This window comes from Lactuca virosa, chromosome 8 (genome assembly GCF_052849685.1).
Source record: "Lactuca virosa cultivar CGN04683 chromosome 8, Lactuca_virosa_CGN04683_v6, whole genome shotgun sequence".
In the NCBI taxonomy this organism is placed as follows: Eukaryota; Viridiplantae; Streptophyta; class Magnoliopsida; order Asterales; family Asteraceae; genus Lactuca; species Lactuca virosa.
In genome coordinates, this window is record NC_136433.1 from 108,097,464 (window position 1) to 108,115,230 (window position 17,767).

At 34.0% G+C, this 17,767-nt stretch overlaps 1 protein-coding gene across 1 annotated transcript; it reads left to right on the forward strand.

The window, feature by feature from the left end:
* The first annotated feature begins 4,181 nt into the window (after positions 1 to 4,181).
* On the forward strand, positions 4,182 to 5,361 carry LOC145129026 (tetraspanin-2-like). Its single transcript, XM_079063782.1, has 2 exons — positions 4,182 to 4,778; positions 4,895 to 5,361. The coding sequence occupies exons 1-2, from the start codon at positions 4,281 to 4,283 to the stop codon at positions 5,180 to 5,182; spliced, it is 786 nt and encodes a 261-aa protein (XP_078919908.1). The 5' UTR covers positions 4,182 to 4,280; the 3' UTR covers positions 5,183 to 5,361.
* Positions 5,362 to 17,767: the final 12,406 nt, after the last annotated feature.

Consider the following 17,767-nt stretch of genomic DNA (forward strand, 5'->3'; position numbering starts at 1 on the left):
TAAGGAGGTGTTCTATTACAAAATGATCAATTTTGAACGTTTATAATTCAAGTCGAAAAATAGACTTTGCCAAAATATCTTTAATTTTTTGCAAATAAAATTCATGTTTAGTTAAATAAAAACTTACATTAGGAAGCATTCATAAAACAGTTATATAAAAAATTGTATTCTGCTAATTTATTATACATAATAAATGATTATTTTTCATGTACATCACTTTTTAGGTCATTTTAGTAATTAACCTAGGTTGTTAAAATACCAAATTTCAAAAAATAATGGTCAAATTGATAAATACGTAAAATAAGCTCATTTCCTTATATTTTTCCAAAATAACATGCTCATTATCTATTTTGTTTATTGCTTTTTAAAAGAAACTTAACTTATAACATCAAATATCTTTTAATAATATAATTTTTTTTCATAACATGCAACTAGACATTTGTGTTTACTTTTTGTCTAACTCGTAGATGATTAAAGAAGTGAGACAACGGTACATAAAGCAAACCATAATTGGTCATGAAAGGTTTTCATAGGTGTATATCTTTAATCTTCCCGCTCTTATTTCTTATTGACTTTATTAACTTTTATTTTTATTATTTATTATTTTGTTCTATTGTTTGTAAATATCTTATGTTATTAATTTAAGCTTTAAACCTTTTATCCTTATCCTTAAAAAACTACTTATTAATTTATTTATTTTTCTATTTTTATATGAGAAATACAAATTTCGTTCAAGTTATTTTCAATTATAGATTTAGTATAAACATTCTAATCGTTACAATTAAGAATTTAACTATAATCTCTTGGAATTTCATATCTCCGTGTAACCTTCATTTTATGAGTTTTAACAAAATAATTGTAAGCTTTGTGGAAAAGGTATCACGAACCGCAAAAATAAAGAACGAAGATCATCATATTTGTTGCGTATGTGGGATCATCAGTTAAGAAACATAATTTTGTTGCAACTAAGTAATCAATATGCTTTCATATTTAAGTAAATTTGACAATCGTAACTATTACTTGAAGATTATGTGGAGTAGGTTTTAACCTTTTAGGTTATTTCTTTTTGTTATATGATTTTGTCATTTTGATAAGCATGCAACACCATTTCTTTTGTATCGAAGTAGTGTTAAGGAAAACAACACCAACGTGAATGATGAACATCTCACAAGCCGACACCAGAGAATATATTCAGAATGGAACAATGACATTTTTCGTCACAATGATATAAGTTCGTATCAACAGACCTTTCAATTCTTTTCTCTTTCGAGGTCATCTTGGATGGCCTATAGGAGACAAAAGCACTTGAAATTCAACTTCTTATATAGAAAGAGATAGGAAATTGATAGCAATCGTTAGCCAACCATGACATCTTATATAGGTGCAAAATTTCGTGATCATCATGTAAGAAATTGGGGTATAGAAAAAGGCTTGGAAATTCTGAGAATTGTGTATACACTTTCAGATTAAAGTATTTGGGTGGTACTCCCAACCTTTAATCTGATAAGACTCAGAAATGAGAGCAAGAACAGAGAATCTGGATGTTATGAATTTCGTGTGTACCATCAAAATGAAGACCAAAAATTAGTTAAGTAACCTTTCCATCAGAAAATTGTCACCAGACAGTTGTATGTCTGAAAACTGTTACAAAAAACAGTTTGATGTCTGAAACCTGTCACTAATCCGACTTATTTATATAAGGGTCAAAACAAAGTAAAAAACCGGGTTTATTTCCAAAATTCAGATTTCTAATGCATTTTTAATATAACAATATAACCCAAATAAATCGACCCCAGCCAGGGGCTCTGCCCCTTGAACCCCGCCAGGTAGGGATGAGTTATAAAACCGGAAAACCGGACCGGAACCGGAACCGGTATAACCGGAAAATACTTAAACGATCCGGGTATTGGGTTTCAAAATTACTCATATCCGGGTTCCGGGTATTTCGGGTATGGGTCCAACGGGTCCGGTTAATCCGGGTTTTTGAACCGTTTTTGTTTAAAAAACCGGAACCGGGTTTAATGGAAGGTAATTTTTTTTTCTACGAGTATGAAATGGAAGGTATTTCGGGTATGGGTCCACTCGTTGGAACTCAACTTACGACTTATTGAAGATCGCGGTGGATTTAGAAAAAGCTTTCTACGAGTATGAAATGGAAGGTAATTTTTTTTTCTGCATTCTTGCTGAATTTTTAGCCTTATTTAAACTGTCATATCTGCTTCATTCGGAGTCCGTTTGGGCTGATTTTTTTTTAAATTGTAGTTCACTGTTTGACAATAGTTATAGACTTTGGAAACACCTAATTTGCATGTGTATTGAGTCACTTACAGCCCTTCAAAAATGATATATCAAAGCTGTTTTGAATCTGTTAACAGCATTATTTTAGAATTTTTCGTTAACTTTAAACTGTCATATCTACTTCGTTATTAGTTCGTTTGGGCTGATTTTTTTTTTAAAATTGTAGTTCACTGTTTGGCAATAGTTATAGACTTTGGAAACACCTAATTTGCATGTGTATTGAGTCAGTTACAGCCCTCCAAAAATGATATATCAAAGCTGTTTTGAATCTGTTACAGCATTATTTTAGAGTTTTTCGTTAACTTTAAACTGTCATATCTACTTCGTTATGAGTCCGTTTGGGCTGATTTTTTTTTAAATTGTAGTTCACTGTTTGGCAATAGTTATAGACTTTGGAAACACCTTATTTGCATATATACGGAGTCATTTACAGCCCCCCAAAAATGATATATTAATTTTTTTTTTTGTAACATTTTTTTGATAGATCGTTCCTTTGCACGAGATGTGGTAACCCCCGTGAGTGAAGATTTTGTAACTTGTCGAGCAATGGTCTCCTTTCTTGAGAAGTTCAAGGTCAAAACAGAATTGGTGTCGTGCAGTACCTTCTCCAAAATGAAAGTTGCTAATATATTATTATGTCGTATAGTACCTTCTCCAAAATGTAATTTTTTTAAACCAACTTTGTTATATCTAGTTACTTTTTAAAAAAAAAGTCAATGTCGTCAATAACCTAATAACCTAAATGTAATTTTTTGTTTGTTAATTTTTTTATAACGGTTGAAAGATTATGCGATTGAGGTAATTACAAAAAAAAATCTGGGTTTTCCGGTTCTAAACCCATTTGACTCGGTTCTACCTTACCCACTTTCCTATTTCCGGGTTTTTCGGTTCTAGACGCACTTTACCCGGAAACGAACCCGGAACCGAACCGGAACCGGTTCCTATAAACCGGTCCGGTTTCCGGTTCTAAAAAATATCGTTAAACGGTTCCGGGTTTTCCGGGTCCGGGTCCATCCGGTCCGGGTTTGGACTCACTTTCATCCCTACCGCCAGGGGCTGCCGCCCCTTGGACCCCGCTCTCAGGGGCGCTGCCCCCAGACCCCCGTTCGTTTAGGGGTTTCGCCCCTAAATAACAGTCTGCTTTAAATCTTAAATGAACTTAAACAAGTGTGCACTCCGTACCTTCCTCACATGTTTAAATTTCATCAAGATTGATTTTTGGTCAACAAGTCAATCCATTACACTTAAATACACATTGATGATACAAAATCACCAACACATCGTTCACAAGTATGCAATTGTGGTTGTTAGGAAAATAATGGTGCTTGAATGATTTGTGAGGCCATAACTTATTCGCGTTCTGTGTAGTTTTTTTCTCACGTTTTAATGCAATTATGTTTAGTAGTTAAAACAATAGAACAACAAATATTCGTGAATCGAAATATACATGCTGGATAAAGTTGGTTGGTAAAATACATGCCTTGCAAATTTACGGTGGAGATTCGTGGAAGCTACGGTTATTTTTGATACGTAAAAGAAATGTTCTTTGACAAATAGATGTTTTCCAAATGTATTCATTTTAACCAATAACTCTACAATCAAAGTGTTCGGTTTATCTTTGATTTGTTTGTTACATAATCTAAACATGGTCATGTTAAGCCAAGTCATGGACGTGCTTTACCAATGGTGATGTTAGGCAACAAACGACTAAATTTGACTAAATCACTATTGACAAGAGTCAAGAAACCCCACTTTCCAATTATATCTTTTATATCATTGCATATATAAAAACACTAGAAAAGAATCAATTTATAAATTTTATAATCAGCTATTCAGCTACCTATTTTTCTACATAATCCTTACAGAATCTATAAAGCAAACACCAAATATTTTTTTTATATGGGTGGGCATAGAATATGTTCCCAAACCCATAGCAAACATTACATCTTCAATCATCTTCTCCAACTTTCTAAAATTCCGCCATGGCAGTAAGCAACAACATAATAGCCACCATAAACTTCATAGCCCTCATATGTTCAATCCCAATCATCTTCACCGGCATCTGGCTCGCCTCCAAACCCGACAACCAATGCATACGCTCACTCCCCTGGCCCATCATCTTCCTCGGCGTCCTCTTCCTCCTCCTAGCTCTCACCGGCTTCATCGGAGCTCACTGGAACAACCAAGGCTTATTATCCTTTTACCTTTTCTGCAACGCCGCCCTCATCGTCACCGGAATCATCCTCCTCATACTCGCCTTCATCGTCACCCACCCTTCCGGCGCATACTCCGTTCCCGGTCGGGAGTATGACGAGTATCGTTACATGGGGTACTCGGAATGGCTCCGGGAGCATATCACCGATCCAGAGAACTGGCGGAGTATAAAGGCGTGTTTGGCTTCATCTTCCATTTGTTCCAAAATGGTTCGCGATTCTTACACTGCACCACAGTTCTTTAATGCACGTATCTCATCTCTTCAGGTAATTATCTTTCTTTTGTCTGTGTGTGATGTGATTATATATATATATATATATATATATATATATATATATATATATATATATATATATGATTATAAAGTTCTATTCTTTTTCAGTCGGGATGCTGTAAGCCTCCGACAGTGTGTGGGTATCAATACGTGCATCCGATAACGTGGATTAATCCGACGAACCCGATGGGCGATGTGGACTGCATCATATGGAACAACGACCCGAATCAACTGTGCTACAATTGCGACTCATGTAAAGCGGGAGTGTTAGGGAACCTTCGGAAAGAATGGAAGGAAGCCAACGTAATATTGATCGTTGCCATTGTTGCTCTGGTTTTCCTTTATCTCATAGCGTTTAATGCTTACAAGAATTCACAAGCTGGACCCAAAAAGTAAACTAGACTAGTTCTTTAATGAGTAGTACGTTATGTATTAGAAGTTGTAATGCGGAAAAGGTTTGTTTTGTTGAAGCTAGTGGTGTGCAATGCATATATTCGTTTTGTACTTTTTGTGAACTTCATTTTGTGGAATTTACTTGAACATATAATACAATACAAGCATCTGCTTTTGGTTTACTTTTGATTTTTGGATTATTCCTTTGTTATCATTGAGCAATTAAGGGAGGAGGGAGTCGTTCCCTCCCAAAACTCACTCCCACATCATTTTTTCTCTTTTAATTTTCTTCGTCTTTCCCAACCCACAACACTCGGAAACCCTATCCTTTTGAACCCACTCAACTCATCCAATTAAAAAAAATACAAAACAATCAAAGGTAAAATCTTAATTAGTAATAGAGTTACCGGCGGTACCACTTCCGCTTCAACGAGTTGGTTAATTGGTTTCCACTAACCCACTTCATCATCTCTCTCTACTTTTTCTCTCTCATTTTCTCTTGTATCATGTGTTTTAAAACTTATACCTTAGTTATTTTGTATTTTTTTTAATTGAGTAGGTTGAAAAAAGATAGGATTTCCATGTGTTGTGAGTTGGGAAAGATGAAGAAAAATAAGAGATAAAAATTGTTGTGACAGTGGGTTCGGTGGGTTGGAAAGGAACGACTCCCTCCTCCCTAATGAATGTATTACACTAGATATTCACGAGTCACGAATCATGAATCATATGCATGTAAATTATCATCGATCTATATGTTTGAATATACAAATTTTGCCAAAAAATGAACAAATTTATATATATATATATATATATATATATATATATATATATATATATATATATATATATATATATATATATATATATATATTTGTAAATAGGGTAAATTACACGGATGGTCCCTATGGTTTGGGTAAACTTGCACGCTTAGTCACTGAGCAAGATTTTTAACTCGGACGACCTTGGTATTAAAGATTGTAACCCGCCTGGTCCCTGCTACATCTGAAATGACTGTATTACCCTTGTATTTAAAAAAAACATTTTATTAATTATTTATTAATTATTTATATTGTAAAAAATAAAAAAACCCCAAAACCCATCCCACTATGTCCCAAACCCCACGTTTTCTAACCTTATGTTTCCTTCTTCTCCATCTCTTTCTCTAAGTTCGATCGACACCATTGCTACCATAGCTTGCAACCTCTTGGATGTCGCCGCAGCCAGCGGTAACCAGTAGGCCGCCTCGATCCGCCGGTAACCATCTTCATTGATGTCATGTTTTTTCCGATGAACAAGAACAAAAAACGAAGGTATAGAAACCCCAGTTCCTGTCGATGACTGTCATTGATTTTTCTAAGAAATAAATCGATAAATAGAGGTGTGGAAATCCCTTAGCACCACCATATGACCGGAATCAACCCAAATCCTCATATCTCCATCTATCCTCCACCATCTGAAGTCATTCAACTTCTTCCCTACATATCCCAACAAGAATCTGATGAAATTTTGAACTCAAATCCTCTACCAATAATGAAATTGAGACTAATCTGATGGGTTTTATACAAACATTCCTATGTGTGCATGCAACTCTAAAGTTGGATCTATGTTATCACTATTAGTTATACAACATTATGAACACATAAGGAAACCTAGCATGCTCCTAGTAATTTCGAAATTCACATAGGAGAAAAGAATACATACTTTTTGTTGTTATATAGTAATAACAACTAATTCCTTGAGTTTCCTTAGCTCTTGAAAACAAGTACCACAAGTGTAGTACCTCTAATGGCTCACAAACACACTTTGGGTGAGAGGATGAATATGAGAAAGAGGAGGAAAAGTACTAAGCTCCAAAATTCGTACCTAGTTGGGTTTTCCCAAGTAGTGGTCGAATTCTAGTGCCTTAGGGTGCTATTTATACTTGAGGCTAGCTAGGGTTTCAAGGTGGAAACCCTAATCCCTTAGCTTAGGGCCTAAGCAAGTCCATGGACTCCTTTCCTTAAGCCCTTGGACGAAAACTCCTAGATCCTTCTAGGATTTTCGTTAAAGCCTTAATAAAGATGATCCAATAGCCCAAAGTCTCAACTATCAAATAATTACAAAACAGCCCCTGTACTTTTAATTAATTCCTTTAATCCCAAAATTAATTCCTAATTAATTTCTGATTAAATACTAATTAATAATATGATTCCAAATTAATATATTATTCATATAATATATTAACAAATCATATTTATACCCCAATTTATTATTCTTAACAATAAACCAGCCTCTCTCCTCAACAGTCATCCTGTCTAGTCACCAATGTGAAGGCAACCCAAAAGGACCATGCTCACAATCAGGTCAAGTACATACCAAAATAGTTATGGACTTAGACACTAATCCAACAGTCTCCCACTTGGATAAGTCTAATAACTATTCTGCGTATGACTTCAGAACCTGATCAGCAATCGTAGATTTCAAAAGCCGCTGTCAACTCTGATCAGTAACTTGTCCTTTAGATAAGGGATCGTATATTCCTCCATTCTCAAGATATCGTATAGACACGAGACATGGATTTAAATCATTCTCTCTGTCTATGTATTATTTCCCGACTTCTGATTCATGACGACTGACAACAGACTACAATTGAACACATCAACTTAGTCCCGGCTTGGCCAAGCGCTTAGGTGTCATCACTAAATCATCGAGGGGTCCACAGATATCGCTTTTATCCCACTTTGGGTAAAAGGAATGGATAAACTTCGACTCAAATGGTTGCTTGCACCTACTAATCGAATCACACACAACAATAAGTTTTATAACACCAAGTTACTGGTGCGTTTACTTATCATCAATGTGCAACCGACTAGCAAATAACAACTCACACGTCTCGGTTTCAAGAATATACAATGTTATCGTCTCACTAATCACCCGTGATAAATCCATGAAGTGATTCAAGTGAGCGTGGGTTTAATCCAATACTTTAATCTTATCAAAGCACTCATGAACTCTGCAGCAAACTTGTGTTATGTCTAAACACTTTAGACAATCTGCAGACAGATTCATGACAATCTTCTTTCATACCTACTTCCATCGTATGACCGACTGTGGAGGTTCGAATAACCCAGTTATTCTGTAAGTCAAAACATGCAGAGTGAAACGCAATAATAATATTAATCCTATATGGCCCCAAAACTTTTGAGCGTAAATAAAACACTTTTATTTAAACACCATATTGATTACTCATTATTCATTGCTTACTGTTTCAGAAAATCAACTTATTACTCGAATTATAACCACAATTGTCCCATGCTCCAAGCACGCACACTTTGGTTTCCTATGGTCCATACTTTGTGAAATAGATCAATTGAAAAACTTTTCCAATGAAACTCATTTCACAATCCCCAATCCTTATTATTAGTATAAGAATACCAAATTCTTGCCACTTTTAGAATATGTTAGAATATGTCATAGCACAAAAGTCACCAAGACCCGGCTAATGAAATTACAAGGTATTCTATCGGAAATTGTTACAAGACAATTCCATAGACGTGAAGTCTCACATTCAAATTACATTCCTTTGAACATCTTTCTCGCATAAAAGTTTCTAATCTAGACATATTTCTTAATATCCAACTCCCATTAATGGAAACATTTCCATATTTGCCATATGACAACTCATTCTTAATAGAATCTTATCTATTCATAATAATGTCAATATAGTCCATCCAGTACTATACTTCCAACTACTCACAAGCGACAAATTCTCAGTGAACCTCAGATCGTCCTTTGATAGTTGTTTAATTATTTTAGTCAAAACCGATTCTAGTCCCTTTTTCCCTCTTAATGCCCTAAGCATTTAGAAAATTTTAGAATGGTCAAATATTACAGCATATGCAATCGATCCTATACCCGAAGCGTATTGGACACGATGCATAATGTCTCACATAAAGACATGATACTTTATCAGTCTTTTGCCATAATATTTTGTTAGTCATGTTCTCACAATTCGAACTATGAAGAGGGATGTCGTAATCATAATCAAATTTTGAGAACGTGTTATGTATCCTTGACTAAATTTTATTAACATTTCTTTATCTAAGCTTTTAGATTTTGAAACGAAGTATAATATTCTCTCCCTTAATTATAGCAAAACAACTTTTCAACCCCTACAACTTTGCAAAGTTAATCTTTGTTTTCTATAATTAATATTGCTAACTCGCAATACTTGAAATAATAATCATGCTCCCACTAACACAATGATTATTTCCATACAAGCATAACACTTATGCTCCCACTAGCTTTGACATGTATTTAGAAAACACTTGAACTTCTAGAAAACAATGCTTATTGAATTCCTTAAGTTCATATTTCTAATACCTAATGCTTTGATAAGCCTTTATTTAAGCTTTTTAAGCTCATACACCTTTCCTTAGATAGTTCACATGTGTGTCTAAACAATTCAGAATTTATGTTACTAAGTCCCAGATGTTCAGACTAATTGCCAAATCTCACAATTCGAACTATGAAGAGGGATGCCGTAATCATAATTGAATTTGAGAATAAAATTATCACAATTGTTATCTTCTTAAAATCTCTCTTAGTGAAAGCATTTCCTCACAATCATTTTCATGAAGGAGGGAGACCTTATGACACTTAGATTTTAAAGTGTATGTGTTCCTATCCATTTGAATTTGTCATAACAATAATCGTAAGACAATGTTCGTGACAAATCTAACTCATATGGACTGAACTTGTTCAATCTTGATTTCCTGCCTCATGGTAGCACGAATGCCCACCATTGCTTCCAGGTCGTTGAGTAGTTCACCCTTTCCTATCAATGTACTTTCCATTGATTAGGGTGCCTTGCCTTTATGCAATCAATTCATAGAACTCATATTGCATAGTTGACTTCATCTGGAATGGCGCAGAAACAAAATTATGTCAACACGATAGGTCGCCAACCTCAAGTCGTGTGCTAGTGATTAACTATCGGTTTATTCTTGATTTGTTCTTGAAACTTTTCAAGACAATTGAGACTCCCACTGACCTCTTGACATATATGATTCTCTTGTCAGGAACCTTTCCTATACAAAACAAATATTCAAGAGTTAGTGTAGTTCTTATCAAGACAAAACACTTCACATAATTGGTCCTAGTTGGTCTTTTATCCAAGACAACACAACTTACCAATTTCAAATGTGCAAGAATAAGAAAACCTTTTCCAAACTCCACATTTGATGAGTGTTATAAACATACTTAAGACTTGTCACTCAATTCACAATCTTGGAATATAACTCTAAGACTTGATATTGGAACGAAGTATGATTGACTTCTTGATTTTAACCATTTCTACAATTCTCGATTCCTCTTCTTAGACATACAAATGCACTAAGACTCACTTGGAGGATCAATTGAGATATGGTTCTTAATCATTAAGACTTATCATAAAACAAAATAAAAGGTACTCTCCCTTCTTCTTAGAATGGAGAAACTTTTATCTTTCTGCCTACTTGATTCTTCTTATTCGTTCTGTTATTGATTGAAACTCTTTCAATCAACTCAGAATTATACTTAATCTTATAAGTATAACCATATTTACTAAACTTTAGTAAATCATGACGAATATCTTTATCACTCTTGTAGTGGACTTGATCAACGCACAACCTAGCGTACTCGATCTCCTAGTCCTTCTCTTGACACTTTGTCAAAAAATAGTCTAATTTCCAAATATGAAGCTTCTCATTCATCACGCAACCAAGTTGTATGATTCCAAGTTTCTGTCCAATTGAAACTTGGGCGATGAGAATCTTCCCTTATTTGGCAAATTCTCGACATTTCCACAAATAACATAATTAAGAATCAAATCCATTATTGCTAACAATAGAAACAATCAAACATCAATTTTTCATACACACCATTGCAAGGATAAATAAATAAGACAAAATCAAAATTTATTTTATTGCGGAAAAAAATGTCCTTACAATGCAATTCAACTGAAAAACTATGCTATTACATATTTCTTATCAATCTATCATAACTCTAGAGTAGCAGCTCAAAAATCTGATCCTCGAGTCCATGCGATCGAAATCCATTTCTTCATGATCAGATTTAGCACGCTTCTTCCTTAAGCTTCCTCTCTTTTCTTCGATCCTGCAAAAACATCAAAATGTAATCTTATCACATCATGTATTAAGAATCAAAGAATAGGAACTTATAGAGTTAATTAATAGATTTTACCTGAAGTAGAGCCATACGTCTTGACTCTCCCATCTCTCAGATCTCTCAGGTAAATAGGACAGCTTCGTCTCCAATGCCCCTTCTCTTGGCAATAGAAGCAAATGGACTCTTTTGGAATGGCACAAGGAACTATCTCAGAATTTACCTTTTCTGGATTTCCAATGTCACCATTTTCAATGTCCATTGAAGTTTGGGAGTTTGATTCACCAGACAAATTTGCTTGATCAGCACACCAAATCATTGTTGATTCAACAGCTATAAGCAAATAGGTCAAATCAATGAGGGTCACGTCATGGTTCATCATATAGTACTCTCTAACGAACTCACTATATGATTCAGGAAGCGACTGAAGAACCCAGTCAACAGCCAACTCACCTGAAATCTCGACACCCAACATCCTTAACCTGTCAATGTGTGACTTTATCTCCAAGACGTGTGCATACACAGGTTTCCCATCTTCGTGTTTACTTGCCAATAGGGCTTGAGTGAGCTTGAACTTTTCAAGCCTTTGAACTTGTGGGTTAGGGAGAATAATTGGAGGAGGTGGAGGAAGTGAAGCATGACTCTCATTTCCTTGATCGTATCGTGGAACGTCATCTTCATTTGGAAAGCTTGTTCCAAGGGACTTGGGAAGACCATTGTAAGATTTAGACATCTACAAAACGGGGGAAAATTCAAGTTAGTTGATAAGAATCCTTGATGTAACACCCAAATGAAACATCAAGGCTAAGATCCAACACAATACTCTACAACCTAGAAGAGGGATGCCGTAATCTAGTTGCAGAATATTTGAAGGTAGGTAAATGACGATTTACTAATTTCCACCATGAAAAACGAAAAAGAAGTTTAAGTTTTAAATGAATTGAAACTCCTACATCTTTTGAGATTCATTGAAATTATCAATGGCATGTTTAATCTCGATTATGCCCTTCAAATTTGCGACTGGGATACCGAGGATCACAAACAAGGTGTGAATAACCATACGAATCTACGTGATGCACTCAATGATACTATCACCTAATCAATGTGCCGGTTAACCACACACGCTCCATTGATCTATGATAAACATCGAGTCACCCTTCGCCACCAATGTCAATCCCAAATTAGTGTGTCGGTTAACCACACATGCTCCACTACCGTTTGACAAGGGTACGAAGTGTAATTCCATGGATTAGCATACAATTTCACATTTTGCCTAAAGTAACTAGAATTTGGGAATTTGTAAAAGCATGTAGTTACTTTGTACTTCATTATACTTATAATGGAAGGTTTCGTCCTATCCTACCCGTTCGGCTAACGACCCTCCACTAGTCAAGAGTGTGGTGGGTAAGAGTGGATACCCATTCAATCGCCATTTTATAGGCAATTTCCTTAAACACCCCTTATAGACCAGCTTCGTGAATGAGGCCTACTAACGGTAAGACTGACTGTTTACTCATAAATATATATAATATTAAACTTTTAATGTTATATATAGTATAGGGTGTATTTTACACTTTTAAAATACTAGGTGGTCTAATTTAATAAATTATACTTTTAATTTAATTAAATGTAAACCAAAACTTTATGGGTCTATAAAATCTCCTTTAATTATACACCTTAATTAATAAATAAAACCATAAGGGTGTAATTTGAACTTTTTCAAAATACGAGGGTTTTAGAATTTAACATTTCAAAATTAATCTTTTAATCAACTTTTAAATTCCAAAACTTGAGGGCAAGTTTTGAAACTTTTCAAAACAATTAGGTTTAGAAATTTTCGAAAAATTAAAACCTTTTAATCTTAAATGTTAAAATTTGATTTAATAATTATCCAAAATTAAACAATTAATTTGAATTATTAAATCTTGGAGGATATCTATTAAATTAAACAATTAATTTAACCTAATCCCTTAAATCCCCTAAAATTCGAAATTATGGGATGGGATAATTCAAAATCTTTAATTACCAAATTTAAACACTTAAAAGATAATTACAAGATATGGCATTATCCAAATCCCTAAAAATTAGGATCTAATCTTGGGGAGGAGGCCAATTTCGAAATCCTAGGGTTGGATAACCTTAGAATTCGAAATCTTGGAGGCTAAGGAAAGGATTTGGGAAACCCTAACCAAATTTCGAAATTTAGGGTTTATGAACCCTAATTTCGAAAATCATGCCTTTAGGGTTTATTGGCTATAAACCCTAATATGTCAAATTCATACTTTTGTATAGAATCTAATTGAAAACAAAAACTAATGGCTCTGATACCACTGATGGGTTTTATACAAACATTCCTATGTGTGCATGCAACCCTAGAGTTGGATCTATGTTATCACTATTAGTTATACAACATTATGAACACATAAGGAAACCTAGCATGCTCCTAGTAATTTCGAAATTCACATAGGAGAAAAGAATACATACTTTTTGTTGTTATATAGTAATAACAACTAATTCCTTGAGTTTCCTTAGCTCTTGAAAGTAAGTACCACAAGTGTAGTACCTCTAATGGCTCACAAACACACTTTGGGTGAGAGGATGAATATGAGAGAGAGGAGGAAAAGTACTAAGCTCCAAAATTCGTACCTAGTAGGGTTTTCCCAAGTAGTGGTCGAATTCTAGTGCCTTAGGGTGCTATTTATACTTGAGGCTAGCTAGGGTTTCAAGGTAGAAACCCTAATCCCTTAGCTTAGGGCCTAAGCAAGTCCATGGACTCCTTTCCTTAAGCCCTTGGACGAAAACTCCTAGATCCTTCTAGGATTTTCGTTAAAGCCTTAATAAAGGTGATCCAATAGCCCAAAGTCTCAACTATCAAATAATTACAAAACAGCCCCTGTACTTTTAATTAATTCCTTTAATCCCAAAATTAATTCCTAATTAATTTCTGATTAAATACTAATTAATAATATGATTCCAAATTAATATATAATTCATATAATATATTAACAAATCATATTTATACCCCAATTTATTATTCTTAACAATAAACCAGCATCTCTCCTCAACAGTCATCCTGTCTAGTCACCAATGTGAAGGCAACCCAAAAGGACCATGCTCACAATCAGGTCAAGTACATACCAAAATAGTTATGGAGTGAGACATTAATCCAACATAATCCACATCAAACCCGGACATTAAACGAAGCAAAACATTTAAAGACAAAAGCAGCAACAAATCAAAATTCACCTGTGTTTTTCGAAACCAAATCAAAAGCCATATGCGTTTTAAAGCCAAACAATTCGAAGCATTCATATGTTTTTTAGGATGGTTTCTGTTTCACTCGGTCCTCCACCTCCACCTTCAATCGATATCCTTATATCCAGACGGATTTCACAAATCGATTCTTCTTACTTCCTTATGTTCACGGTCGACCCCGTGATGGTGGTGCGTGGCGTTCTTCATATTTATGGTAGGGGATGAAGAAGAATTACTGATAGTGGCATAGTGGCGGGGGATTTGTGTTTTATTTGGGGATTTCTAGGGTTTTGAATTGATTTCTTTGGGCTTTTTCTAGATTTTCTATGCGTCTTTTTTTTCTAGATTTGTACCATGGCTAATTGATTTCATCTGCATATGTGAAGGAAGGAAACAGACAGTGGCATAGTGGCGGGAGAGCTCTAATCGGAGAGGGGGAGAAGCAGAGATGAGGCGGTTTAGGATTTTTTTTTAATTTTAATTTTTATATTTGTTTTATATATAATAAATCAGAAAAATAAATAAATAAGGGCAATACAATCATTTCAGATGTAGCAAGGACCAGGCGGGTTAAAAATTTTAATATTAGGGATCGTCCGAGTTAAAAATTTTGCTCAGGGACTAAGCGTGCAAGTTTCCCCAAACCACAGGGACCATCCGTGTAATTTACCCCATTATTAAATATCGTGAATTTTTTAACTAATATAGCTTTCGACCATATAAAAATTAGGATGATACACCCAAGGTATTTAAGGTTTGAAAAAAAAATACTCATGATAAAATTGTAGATGTCAAAATGTCATGTGAGATTTCGTGGTTTTTTTATTATATATTTTCATGAAATCACAGCCCATTATGCCCATCTACGATTTATGTGCTAGATTGATTTTTATTTATTTATTTATTTATTTTTTGCTATGTTTTGGAAAGTAATTAATGAATTTGTTTAGATTTGTTTTTTTATTTTTTCAATTTGACATTCCAGATTAATTCAAGGTATCAAAGTTGTTATTCTCTTTAGAATCGTTCTCACAATACTATACAATACTTCCATACTTATTTATTCACATTTGTTAAATAATATTAACTAGGAAAAACAACCCCGCGCCATTAGGGCATGTTCGAATAAGTTTACTTTCATTATGTTGACAAATTTACACAATTATAGCATTCTTCTTTAAGTTTTTTTTCTTATTATGGCACTCTACTTTGAAAATCTATCCATTTGAAGTTCAAATTACATTGTATTTTGACAGCATTGCTATAATTCGATAAACTATTCAAATAGCAATGCTATAAACATGTAATAGGAAGATATGAAAGTAAAATGCTAAAACAAACAAATCAATAGAAGTACATTGCTATATCTTATATTAAACCCTAAAAAGAACTATAAAATCAGCATATAAACAAAGCCTTATGAATAAGCCACTTGACATATAAAATCATCAACTTGCTAGAACCACCAAACAAGATGACAATTAAATTAAAAAAAATCATCAAAATCCGGTTTTAGCAAAATGATAATATTTGTCAAGCTATCAGAATCCGCTACACCAAACCTAATTCCATGGAATTAGGAATTTATGTGTCTAGTTTCTGCTAAGATATTGAAGACATTTGAAGATTGTATGTGCTCCAAGTGAGAAACCTATTAGCTTTCAGATGCCTGAAATTTATAACCACCAATATTTACAATTTTTTAACCTTTTATTCCATATTTAATTTTTGTAATTGAGTAACCTAACATGTTGCCTTGAAATCCCTTGATCAACACTTCAGCAAGCAGCTTTCCTGCCTTGTCAGATTTAGAGGGAAAGTAGAAGTTGTAATAATTATTTTCAAAGGTTAAATAATTACTTAATTGATGAAAACAGTCGTGAATTGCACTGCTTACAGCAATCAAATGCTTAGATGAGGGGAAAACGATTTGGAGGGAAAGTAGAAGTTGTATGCATGTATTATATTACATAATATGATTATAGAAGATGAGTGGAAAGCGATTTGTCACTACAATGTAAAATGAGAATTTTACCAAATGTAGGAGTTAGTATTGGTACGCAGGTGTACATGGCGACGATTTTGATGAAGACGAGTTGTTCAACGCTACCAATAATGACGAGTCGGAAATGTTTGAAGGAGATTCGGGCGAAGATTTTAATGATGTGACTAGCTCATTTTTTTTCCAATGTTTTGAGTACGTTTTTTATTTATGTTTTTAATGTAGTTTGTATTTTTTTTAATTAATCAAATATTTTCTTTTTATTGATTTTATATAATTATATTTTATTAAATTATATTTTATTCACTTAAAAAAAATAATATTAAAATAAAATGTGATATGACACCCACCAGTTTTGTGGAGTAAGAAGGAAAATGATTTGGTGATGACGTGACACTACAATAATATGGTGGGTGTGGCATGACATTCTATGGACTTATAATCCAGCTTATTCTTGTCTAACATCAATTAGACTACTAGGTGTGTGCAACATGTTATTACATGTTACCACACCCAAAAGGTGTCATGTCAGCATCCTACTCATACATGGGTGTTATAACACCCAAGGTGGAAATGGACAACATCTAATAACATGTGATAACACCAATTATTTTCTATTTTTTTTTTAATTTTTTTTTTATGTTGTTTTTTCTATATTTCGAATTTGTTTTTTTTATTTATTTATATTTGAAAAGTAAAAATAAAATTTTAATAAAACTTAAATTAAAAACAACATTAAAAAAATTACAACAAAACACAAAAACATTTAAAAACCTAAAAATCAAAAAAAAAAAAAAAAAAAAAAAAAAAAAAAAAGAAGATGATAAAACCTACATTTTTTGGCCTAAAACTATTCATGTTCATCTTCGTGACCAACATAGATGTAATCCGCCAAGTCTTCACGGAGTTGCTTGTGTTTTCGCTGATCTTGAATATCAACCACTCTATGTAAATATTCTAATGTCCCTGGTTGAAATTGCACATGTCTTGGCTCCGTAGGCGAATACGTTGCAATATTGTGTCCTTTATCTTCGACAACCATGTTATGCATTATGATACATGCATACATGATATATCGTAGAGTATCTAACTCATAAGGTCTCGCCGCATGTTCAACTATGTGTCATTTTGATTTCAAAACCCCAAAAGCACGTTCAACGTCCTTACGTGCTCCTTCTTGTCGTCTC